This window comes from Pantherophis guttatus, chromosome 6, assembly GCF_059756535.1.
Source record: "Pantherophis guttatus breed Tessera chromosome 6, ASM5975653v1, whole genome shotgun sequence".
NCBI classification, from domain to species: domain Eukaryota; kingdom Metazoa; phylum Chordata; class Lepidosauria; order Squamata; family Colubridae; genus Pantherophis; species Pantherophis guttatus.
Genome location: NC_142068.1, coordinates 12,834,894 through 12,846,849, shown reverse-complemented (window position 1 = coordinate 12,846,849; position 11,956 = coordinate 12,834,894). Strand labels below are relative to the sequence as shown.

General features: G+C 41.2%; 1 protein-coding gene across 1 annotated transcript; it reads right to left on the bottom strand.

Annotated features, from left to right (window-relative positions):
* Positions 1 to 2,326: 2,326 nt before the first annotated feature.
* On the bottom strand, positions 2,327 to 10,503 carry NIFK (nucleolar protein interacting with the FHA domain of MKI67). Its single transcript, XM_034438931.3, has 6 exons — positions 10,250 to 10,503; positions 10,019 to 10,147; positions 7,947 to 8,055; positions 5,709 to 5,920; positions 4,935 to 5,012; positions 2,327 to 2,510 (listed from the first exon to the last, which is right to left on the bottom strand). The coding sequence occupies exons 1-6, from the start codon at positions 10,358 to 10,360 to the stop codon at positions 2,334 to 2,336; spliced, it is 816 nt and encodes a 271-aa protein (XP_034294822.2). The 5' UTR covers positions 10,361 to 10,503; the 3' UTR covers positions 2,327 to 2,333.
* Between the last annotated feature and the right edge of the window lie 1,453 nt (positions 10,504 to 11,956).

Here is an 11,956-nt window from a genome sequence, read left to right as displayed (position 1 = left end):
TCTTGTTGGTTGTTAGCAGAATAAAACTTAAGAATACATGTACAACTATGCTAAAACTGATAGATAGAATAAATCTGAAAAGAAACTGAAAGTATATATGATTAGAATACTGGAGTTGCTCGGATACCAAACAAGGAGATTATTTCACAGCAAAGATGAGAGAGAGAGGAGTAGAGGGTAGGAAGAGGAGGGAGTGAGAGGAATGAAAGAAAGGGAAAAGGAGAGGAAGGAAGGGTAGGGGACAGGAGTAAGAGAGAAGGTGAGAAGGGGGAAAAGAAGAGAGGAGTGGGGGAAAGGAAGGGGAAGTAAGATGAGGTAGGAGAGGAGGAAGGAGAAAGTAGGAGAGGAGGGAGGGAAGGAAAAGAAAGGAGGAGGTTTGTTGCAAAATGAGGTAAGAAAGGGTAGAAGAGCAAGTCCAAATGTAATTAAAATGCCTTATTTTAATGCTTTCTTTAAGGAAAACATGTATATGTATGATTATGTATAAGAAAATGTACATTTTATATTATGTGTATAAGAAATAAAACTGAAAAAATTTGTCAAAAAAAAAAAAAGCAGAATAAAACTCTGGAAGCCAAACTCAGCATTACTTCCCAACTTTACCCATTACTTCATAGCAATGTTTTCTGTTAGGAAAAGCTATTTTGATGGTCACAAACATGGTGGGATTCAAAGTGATTTGTGTCTACGGTGATTCTCAGTCATCCAGTCATCGTGGTTGTCCCACAGGTGGTTTCTTTCAAAGGCAACTGAACTTTCTTGGTTTGCTTAAAGACATTTCACTTCTCACCTAAGCTTTTTCAGTTCTGACTGAATGGTGGAGAATGGAAGAATTCCTTGCAGTCATCTGGTTGTTAGTCCTCTTTCTGAGAGTCATTGAGGCCACTTGGAAGTTTGAGGACTACAGGATTCAGGTGACCCTGAGGGCTCAGATAAATCTCCAAGTGGCCTCAACAACTCTCAGAAAGAGGACTAACAACCAAGTGACTTCAAAGCATCTACACTAAATCTTTCTATTCTCCACCATTCTGTCAGAACGGAAGAAGCTTCTTGGATGAGAAGTGAAATGTCTTCAAGGAAAAACACAGTCTAGTTGCCTTTTGAAAGAAAGCATCTTTAGGACAATCAAGTGGTTTGTTTCGGCCATCAACACAAGTTATTCCAATGGTCCTGGAAATAAAGTATCAACACAAACATTTTTGATTTGCATAATACTTTGCCTTCTCAATAGTTCATAACTATTGAAACGTTTGAAGTAAGGATTAAAAAACAAAAACCTGGTACGGAAGTAGTGCAAAACATAGATCTTTGTACACTTTGAAGTCCTAGATTCTTTCCTGAATTCCATCTCACCAGGGGTTCAAGACAAGGCAATAATACTGATCTAGAACAACAGTTATCCAATATAACCTCCTCCAATTTTTGCTTTCCACAGGTCCAACTAGTGCAACTGGGTTGAAGGCAGCTAACTATATTAGATGTTCTTGCTTCCACATGTGACCATTTAGCCAAACTGAAATGTAATTACGGTAATGCAGGTTCTAATGCACATCATTCAAGGCTTTTGATTTTGATTCAATTTATTCTCAATTTGAGGTAGAGATGTTTTCTCCAAATATTCTGTATTTTTTTTCTCTCTCATCGAAGTCCACCCACAAACTTTCCCCGTAAAAAGAAAAACCTCAAAACTGTATCTAAAAATATTTCTGTAGCAGTGGAGTCTATGTTTAATGAGATGTAGGGATATGTAGAAGAACGGCTTTTAGAGGGCTTAGGGCTGAACTAAAGGTTTGGTCTAAATATCAAAGCTTAGGAAGATTATTGGTGGTAAGAAGAGCCAGAGGATGAAGAAACTTCTTAGAACATTAGTGATTCCTGTCCCAAATGTGCTTTTTCAGGTGGCAACTGGACTTTCTTGTTTTTTCTTTTGAAGACATTTCACTTCTCAACCAAGAAGCTTCTTCACCTCTGACTGGATGGTGGGGAATGGAAGGATTTATATTCCTTGCAGAGAGCTGGTCATTTGCATCGTTTTAGAAAGTTGTTGAGCCCACTTGGGGGTTTGTCTGTGTCTTCAGGGTCACCTGAGTAGGCTCTACACCCATTTGAACTACTTGGTGAGCAGGCATTCCCACTTGCACAAGCAGCACCCAAGCGCATGCACAAATGGAACTGTGTGTGCACTTGCCGGCCGCTTGCATGGAACATCCCCTCTTCCCCCATCTCCCACCAGTCCACAAAGCTGGAAAGGTTGGGGAATTTATATAGGATCTTCTCCATGGAACTGAGAAACATTTTATGTAGTAGAAAAGAAATGCTCTTATGATAAAGTGTTAAGATTTACATTTTTTATTTGCAGTTTTTTTCTGTAGTTTTGCTGTTTTGTTTTGTTTCAGGGTAGACTTTGTAATTGTAAGTGGTGATTTTAAAATTATTTCTTCATCTTCATTATCTTCGGGCTGAGATTTTCGGCGCTCAAAAAATGTTGGTGTACACACTGGCGTGGGATCCTGGACAGGTAGAGAAGAAAATGATTGAATTAAGAAGAACCCATTGTGGGCTAATTTTAAAGAAGTATTATTTTTACAAAAAGCTGAAATGTTTGTTGGGAATGATGGAAACAGGAAAACTCTCTACCAATCATAATCTGGACAATACAAGACAAAAAACTGATACCTCTTCATAGTAACTTTCTGAAGAAAATACCGAGAACAACTTCCCCCAGATATTCTAAATTTAATTCAATATGGTAATTTCATTATCCTCTTTCCATGGCTAAGTTCCTAAGTCTGTATTATTTGGAAATGATACAGAACAGAGATGGGAAATAATGCTATAGGAACGTGATGGCGAACTTATGGCACGCGTTCCGTAGCCATATCAGTAAGCATGCGAGCTCAGCTCTGGCGTGCACTGATTTTCGGGCCTTCTGGGCCCACCAGAAGTAAGGAAACAGGCTGTTTCCTGCCTCCAGAGGGCCTCAGAGGGTGGGGAAAGCCCGTTTTTCTCTCTCACCTGGCTCCAGGGCCTCTCTAGGAATCGGGGTGTGTGTGTGAAAATGGCCTTCCCCAGCCCCCCTGGAGGTCCTCCTGAGGCCGAAAACAGCTCATTTGACAACGTCCGGTCCCACCGTTGGCAAACGGACCATTTCTGGCATCTGGAGGACCTTGGGGGGGGGGGTTGTTTTCATCCTTCTAAGACTCCTAGAGAGGCTCTGGAGCCAGGTGAAAAATGGGCCTACCGGGCCATTGTGTGCCAGGAGTGAGAGGAGTGGGTTACGCGTGCATGCACAGGGCGCATAGAATTATAAGCGTGGGCACGTGCGCGCGTGACCCCCTGCCCCCCCCTCCTGGCATGTGATGGCAAAAGATTAGCCATCACTGCTATAGGATGAGCCAAGTTATCTAAGTTTCCCAAATACGTCCCTTCTGAATACCCAGGAAAAGGACAAGGATTTCATTCTAAGAGGGCATTGTGGAAGGAAAGTCTTTCAGAAACCTTCCCTTCTCTGGGACTTCAAGGCAATTTCAAGAGCACTGGACCACACCTGGTTTCCAAATATAACAGGAAAATACTGATAGCACTCGAATGTGGGTGTGCAGGAGGACAATTTGAGTCCTAGGGTAGAGCAGGGAGGAAGCATTTGCAGCTGAGGGAGTGGGGCAGCTGCTAGCTTAGCAGGCAAAGAAGAACAAGCTTGGACTTCAGCAAATCAACAGCTGACAAGCTGAAAAGGGAAACTGAACCCATCAGCTTCACAACCCAGCAGAGATGCTGAGAGCCTCCAGCAGCTTTTAAAGCACTTCTCTCCTTCCTCTGAACTGAGAAACTGAAAAACCAAACATTCAGAACTATTAATAGGACTGTTTAGGAATTACTGCATTTTTCAGAGTATAAGTCGCACCTTTCCCCCCCCTAAAAGGGGGTGAAAATTTAGGTGTGTCTTATACACGAATGTAGCCCCGCCTGCCCACCCTTTGCCCTCTGCCTCCCAGCAGTTTATCTCCTTGCAGCAAGCAGCAAGAAGAAACTGCTCCTTTCAGCTTCAGTGAAGCCTAATTAGCACAAGTTGATTGGATCGGCCTCCGGACTCTCAGCTGTTTTGCGCAGGCCTCTGCTGTTTGCTGAAAGGAGGTAAATTGCTGGAGCAGATTTTTTTTCTTCTTGTGCTAATCAAGCTATGCTGAAAACGAAAATGAAAGTAAAGCAGGCTGTTTGCTGCAAGGAAGCAAAAGCAGATTTATTTTTCTTGTTTTCCTCATCAAAAAAGGTAGGTGCGTCTTATAGTCTGAAGCATCTTATACTCTGAAAAACAGGGTAGATAAACACACAGGTGTTGGCATTAGTATAGTATAATACAGTAATACCTCAGTCCTTATCAGTAATTCATTCTGGAAGACCAGCTATATACGAAAACTGACAGGTATCAAGAAAACCACGTGACTTACAACGTGACCTGCTATTTCAGCTGAAATAGCAAGTCACGAAGCAGCTGACACGAGCAAGTTTTATAAAAATCCGAAGGTTTATAAAACTGTGCACAGTAATATGGCCTGCTTAATGACCAGCACAACTTGGCTCAATTATGGTTGTAATTCAAGGACTACTTGTATTCCAATATTTTTTTCCCTTCTTCAACCTGTTATTAAGCTGGTTATTAAGACCAGCTGCCTGCAATTACTGCAGGGTTCGAATCTCGCCAAGGCTCAAGGTTGACTCAGCCTTCCATCCTTTCTAAGGTAGGTGAAATGAGGACCCAGTTTGTGGGGGCAATAAGCTGACTTTGTATAAATATACAAAAGGATGAAGGCTATTGCTGAGCACATTGTAAGCCGCCCTGAGTCTTCGGAGAAGGGCGGCATATAAATCAAATAAAAAAAAAAAAAAGGCCCATCATAATTCAGAAGATTTCAAAACCCCAAACTTTCACTTACTTCATCATCCACGGATGCATCCTCATTTGAATCTGATTTTGAAATCATCTTTTTCTTTACTGGAGGCATCTGAGCTCTCTAAGAAAGAGAATCTCAGCATTAAGATTACCCTGTAATTCAACTTTAACAATAAATATGTTAACTAATAATCTTTAAAACGGTTTGCATATTGAATCTGTCTTGAAGCTATGAAGCTCAGTACAAACAGTTCTCATTAAAAACAGGGTGAAGAGAAGATTAATATCGGTCTTTGCATGACACAAGCGTCTTTTTAAGAAAGTTGTCAGTGGCTGCCATTCAGAGTTGCCAATGGGGTTTCCTTAAAAAAACCCAAGATTTCATGCTCAAATAAACCCAGATTCTAGACAAAAAACCCAGAAAGCCGCCAATAAATTAATTTTAAACTAAATTACTTTCCCTACCTAATATGTACAATATAATGCATACAAAACACTTTATGATTTCATTAAATTTTAAAATCCTAGAAATCCAGACAGGGATGGAAAAATCCACATCTGTGTTTAAAAACCCAGCTCTGGTAACCTTGCTGCCAATCTTTTGAGTCCATAGGGAGCCAAAAGCTTTTGTCTGAATCATGTGTCAAATGATCTCACGTCTCCAGTTGTCTGGAGTGTCTCCAGTGACAATATAACCTTTGTATTCTAATTTAAGGCATTTAAATTTACAGTCAGTATGCAATAATCGTGTTTATGCCTCGTTCTTCTCATTATACTACGTATTATTCAGGAGGGAAAAAAAAGAACATTCACTTACAAATCCAGGGAAATCATAATCTATTCCTTTCTCAGCGAGCCTTTTTCGCAACTTGTTTTCCTTTTTCAACAGCCTCTCAGCCATCTTTTCTTCCTCCTGTGCTGTTCGAGTCCGGTTGTAGCGTTTTACGGCTGGATAGGATGGCTTTCTGAACTTTCGCTCGGAACCCTTAAAGAGGTTTTTATGTACTTTTTCTGCTGGCATAAACTCACCTGTAACATGCAATCAAGGCAAGAGCAGCCATGAGAAACAGAGCAAGGCCATTACAAAAGCTTCCACCTTAATTGCGGCCTCAAAAAATATTTCAAACAGTAATAGAAAATTGTCCTCGAGTCCATATACCGTGTTTCCCCTAAAACAAGACCTACTCTGAAAAGAAGCCCTATCATGGTTTTTAATTGCATGTGCTCAAATTAAGCCCTACCCCCCAAATTAGCCCTAATTAAGACCCCGCCCACCCCAGGGTGCAGGGGGTGGGGCGAGGTAAAAATTAAGCTAGGATGAGGTGGGGTGGTGGAGCTGCCCTACTTACCAGGCCTCGCACACCCCGACACCTGCCCTGCTTTCTTCTGCGGCCCACTTCTTTGATGGCGCTTGCACGCATTTGCCCCCGGACTCCTTTTCGCCGTCAGAGCCTTCCGGAAGGCATCTGTAGCTGATAACAGAGCTCTGGATCGAACTGGAGCTCTCTTATTGGCTGCAGAGGGCTTTCTGGAAGGTATCTGAAGGTGAAATGGAAGCCAGGAGGGGGGGGACGGGGGCGGGGGGCACCGTGCACATCAATCTGGATCTCGTTTCTTGGTTGCAGAGGGCTTTCCGGAAGGCCTCTGATGGTGAAATGGAAGCCGTGTGTTTAGGTATGCCATGCGCATCAATCCAGAGCCCATTTCTCAGCTGCTGAGGGCTTTCTGGAAGCTCTGATGGTGAAACGGAGGCCGGGGTGTTAAGTGTGCGAGTGGCGGCAAGCGGCCGCAGAAATGGGCTGGCAGCGGGCTCCTGCTGGGCTGGGTTCTGGTTGCCGTCGCCGTGAGGTGAGTCAATAATTAGACCCACTCAAAAAGAAGCCCTAGCGGTTTCTTTTTTGGGGGGGGGAGTCAAAAGAAAAATAAGATCAGATCTTCTTTTCAGGGAAATGCGGTATTAAACACAGAATATCAATGCATTATGGCTTCAGCTAAACAAAGATATGCAGGATCACTGCTTCCCCTTGTGGCATGCATAACTTTTCTCTTCTGCACATATGCTATATATTTCAATTTTTGCTTGCAACTGTTGTTGACTTTAATATTGTTTCCTCCCCAAAACACTTGCCATACAAATTGGCTAAATAAATATGATTACTTTCATACTATATTATTACAGTGCATTTTATTTTTCTATATTGTAATAGCGCATTATTATTGTTCTTGCAAATCCCTGCAGACATGCTAGATTTTGGGGGGGGGGGTGTATTACTTCCATAAAGAAATAAACTCATTTGCTATTGTTCCCAAACACCTGTACAAACAGATAAAGCAATAAAACACTTCTGCAAGATCAAGCTTGATTTAAATGCTGTGTGGTGTTCAACCATTTTCCCCTGTTACTTTGGGGAAGGAAGAAGAATATATTCTGTCCTTTTTTCAAACCTAACTATCAAGACAAATATAGATATATCCATTAATACATCTATATTGATATATTAAATATATTTTAAAAAAGGAAAATCTATACTGAATTATATTTCAAAACAGACAGTGTAATGGAGAATAAAGCTGCAGCCATGCCTAATCTCAATGCAAAAGATTTCATTGCATTGCATTATTTATTTTATTTTATTTTTATTTATTTATTTATTTTATTTATAAAATGTATTTATGCCATCAATCCCAAAGGATTAAGCAATGGACAACTCTAAAATATACGACACAATTAATATATAAGTTAATAATATAGGTGCTTGTATACCTATATAATAGTCAAGTTGTACCTTCTCTTCAAAAGATTATGAAAGTGAAAGCTATCCTCGTTTTAGAGCAGACTGTTCTAAAGGAAAGGAATCCCCATGGAAACATTCCCTCCTTTCACATTGTGATAGGAGGGGTCCTTTACAGGTGCATCTTCATTATGTGGATGAGGCAGGTAAAATACTCCTGGGAATAACAATAATCCTTGCAAAAAGAGCAGTTGCAAATTCTGAAACTCACATAGATTAGGAAAAAAGGAGATGAAAGAATATATATATATATATTTACTCACATTTCAAGAGTTTTTCACGGACAAGGTAATTGTTCATGGTATCTGCAGCTATCTTTGCAATTTCATCATATTCAAATTCCACAAAAGCATAACCTTTGCTTCCTCCTGTCTATCAAAGAGAAGGAGACAATTGTTTTTAAAAAATACAATACTTTTATAAATGTAGGTGAAGGATTATTATTTTTTGCTTTATTACCATTAGTAGATATATTTCTGCCTCTTTCAGCAGCTCATGGCAGGACATAAAGCAGTCTTTTTGCCAATTTGTTTTACAACAACCCCGTGCGGTGTTAGACTGAGAGAACAACTGACCCAAAGTCACCCAGCGACAATATTAATCCAAAAGTTTTTCTGACCTATACAATACAAAATGCTTTATCACCAATATGCACTGTAAAAAAACAGGGAAGCATCATCAAAGTTAATTCAAATTAGCAAGGTTTTGGTAGCTTCTAGCCTAAAAATATATTAGCCTGTAAGGAGGAATGCCATTGGAAAAGTAAGCAGTACGAGGCCTGGATTAAGTAGCTAGATCAGAACCAGCCGCAAAATTGCAAAATGGTTATATTGCATGTAGAACCCTAAATACACTCTCCCACATATAGTTTGCAATTGTTCTAATTGCTTCAATGGCTTTTGTTTCACTTGCTCTGACACTATGTGGTTTCTTCTTAATTGTGTGCACCATCCAGAATCATCTACATGAAATGAATGACTAAATATTGCCCCCTAAGTGATGGAAGCTCTTTGGGTAACTCTGAGTCAGCCATTCTCTCTCAAACCTACCTATCCCATAGAGTTGTTGTGAAGGAAAATATTTGGTGACTGCTTTTATACGAGCTCCCTTGAGTTTCCCAGAATAGCCACTCAACAGACACACATAGCTTAAGAGCATAAAAGCCAATTTGGTGTAGTGGTCAAGGTGCTGGCCTAGAAACCATGAGACAATCAGAGTGGGGAGACGGGGAATGCTGCGGCTCCCATCCCCAAGGGAGATACACCTGGTGGGCCACAGAAGAAGGGCCTTCTCCGTAGTGGCTCCCTCTCTCTGGAACATCATTGTCCCCCCCCTCCAGATTAGATTGGCCTCCACTCTAACACTCTTCCGGAAGGCACTGAAGACCTGGTTCTGTCAGCGGCCTTGGGGAACCCAGAGCGGGATGGAGCCCATTAAATGGCTCGTGTGATCTGCTGTCACCGGGGCGGGGAGTGTGATTTTGTTATATTGTACTATATTAATTTATTTGATTCTTTTTGTTAGTTTTTACTGTTTTAAATGTGGTCTTTTATTCTGTAAGCTGCCTTGAGTCGCCGTGGGCGAATAGGCAGCAATATAAATTCAAGGTATGTATGTATCTATCCATCTATCCATCCATCTACCTATCTCTATCCATTTACCCATCCATCCACCCACCCACCCACCTACCCATCCACCTACCTATCCATCCATCTACCCATCTACCTATCTATCTCTATCCATCTACCCATCTACCTATCATCTACCCCATCTACCTACCAACCTATCCATCTACCCATCTATCCACCCATCCACCCATTCATCTATCTACTCATCTACCTACCTACCTATCCTACCTACCTATCCATCCATCTACCCATCTACCTACCTATCCCTATCCATCTACCCACCCATCTACTTACCTATCCATCTATCAATCCATCTATCTACCTACCTATCCATCCATCCACCCATTCATTCATCTACCCATCTATCCATCTACCTACCTATCCATCCATCTATCCACCCATCTACCTATCTCTATCCATCTACCTACCATCTATCTACCCACCCACCCACCTATCCATCTACCAATCCATCTACCCATCCATCCACCTACCCATCTATCTACTCATCTACCTATCTACCCTACCTACCTATCCATCCATCTAGCTATCTCTATCCATCTATCTATCTATCTACCCATCTACCTACCATCTATCTATATACCCATCTATCTACCTACCTACCTACCTACCCATCCATCTATCATGAGACGGGCGGTTAACAAACGTGAAACGTATAAATGAATGATGATAACCGAGAGAAAGCTTACCTTTTTACTCCTCGAAAGGCGGACCCGAGTCACTGTCCCAAACTGGCTGAAGTACTCCTGGAGCTGAGGCTCGTAGAGGCCTCTCGGGAGGTGACCCACGTAAACGACGCCAGGTTTCACCTTCTGATTCTGGGAGGGAAAAACGAGGAGAGGCGTAAACAGACGTTGGAAGTTCCTCTTTCCCAGCGCCCGGCGGGAGAAACCACCACGGTGCCCCTTTCGGTTTCTTACCTTGGAGGCCGCCTTGCGCACCCGCTGCACCTCAGCCTGGAACTCGCGCTGCCGCTCCGGGTCCAGAGACAGGAGAGGAGTCGCTGCCGACGAAACGTTGCTCGCCGCCATCACGCTTCAGAGAGACAGAGAGAGAAAGACGGCAGCGCGCCTGCGCCGCCAACCGGAAGCTCCATTTCGTCACTTCCTCTTTGGTTCCGCCCGAGGGGCTGCTGCAAACTTTCCAAGGAGACTCAGAAAGAGAGCAGTGGCCCCTATTGGTAAGAGCGTGAAACAGCAGCCTCTTACGCTGCATCGTATTCCATTCGGTTTATAATATTTTCCTATCGTATTTTCATTCAGTTTATAATCCCTCCAAAATAAGATTGGAAACAAAGCAGGAATAACGATTAAAATTTTAGGAAAGTGCTCAAAAGCAAGGTGATCTTCCAGGGTCTTTCAAGGCTGATGTTTTAGGTTTCATATTTTATATTTATTTAGTGGTGTTTTTATGGATGTTTGAAAGCTACCCAATGCTATTAAAAAAATGGGAGTTATTATTATTATTTTTTACAAAAAATAAAATAAAATAGAAAGTACCGATGAAGGAGAATATTTGTAGTTTACGGTTGAACTGTGGAGCCCTTAGTGCTCTCTAACCTTGATAGTTTTCTTGCAGACCTTTCCTTATCCAACTAGGTAACATCTTCAGTGTTAGAAGAGAAAGGGGTTTGCTCTCTGTTTATATACAGTGGCTTGTCCAGTCAGTGTTGGTGCCAATGTTGTTTTTTTCTTGGTAGTTCCTTGATTAGGCAATTGTTTACTCTTTGATTGTTTGTGAGTTGATAGTCCTTGATTGGAATATTATTTACTGCTTGTTGGTCTGGTCTCATTCTCTGCTTATCTGGGTGTTGATTGCTGGTGAGGTGGTGTTTTCCTCTTTCTCTCTTTCAGCTTTTTGATTGTTTTCCAAAACCATCCCTATAGACTGCTGCAGGTTGTCCCGAAAGGCTGACATGACCCCACTTTGTCTTTTGAGTCCTGATATCAGTCTTGCATCTATGAATCGTTTTGCACAAAGGATGTTCCATGCACAATCCTGACCTCATGTTGCTGACAGACAAGGGCACAGACCCAGCGTTTCTCAACCTCGGCAATTTTAAGACATGGGGACCACAACTCCCAGAATTCCTCATTTCCAGGGGAATTCTGGGAATTAAAAGTCCAATCTATTTCAAAGTCACTTTGGTTGACAAATAGTTTATCTATTATGATATAATTAATTATTATATACACTGCTCAAAAAAAATAAAGGGAACACAAGCAGAAGACATCAGAGATCGGAATGAATGAAATAGCCTTATTAAATACTTTGTTCTTTACATACAGTAGTTTATACACTGCTCAAACAACTAAAGGGAACACAAAACTACTGTAGGTAACAAACAAGTATTTAATAAGGCTATTTCATTCATTCAGATCTCGGATGTCTTCTGCTTGTGCTCCCTTTATTTTTTTGAGCAGTATATTATTACATATTATTACATATTATATTATTATATATATTATTACATATTATTATATATTATATTATTATATATATTATTACATATTATTATTACATATTATTATGAATAGTACATAGCACAGACCACAGTGGAAGAAGTGGTCCTGAAAGTTCCTCTAAACGAGTGAGTGCCTTTGATTGGGACTACAATCCCCATCTCG

What these genes read in the sequence shown, in the direction of transcription:
- NIFK (XM_034438931.3), bottom strand. Translation starts at nt 10,360, where the DNA reads ATGGCGGCGAGCAACGTTTCGTCGGCAGCGACTCCTCTCCTGTCTCTG. An exon ending in CCGTGAAAAACTCTTGAAAT is followed by an intron (nt 5,921 to 7,946) that starts GTGAGTAAATAT and finishes TGCATGTTACAG; the next exon opens with GTGAGTTTATGCCAGCAGAA. An exon ending in ATGCATCCGTGGATGATGAA is followed by an intron (nt 2,511 to 4,934) that starts GTAAGTGAAAGT and finishes CTACCTGTCCAG; the next exon opens with GATCCCACGCCAGTGTGTAC.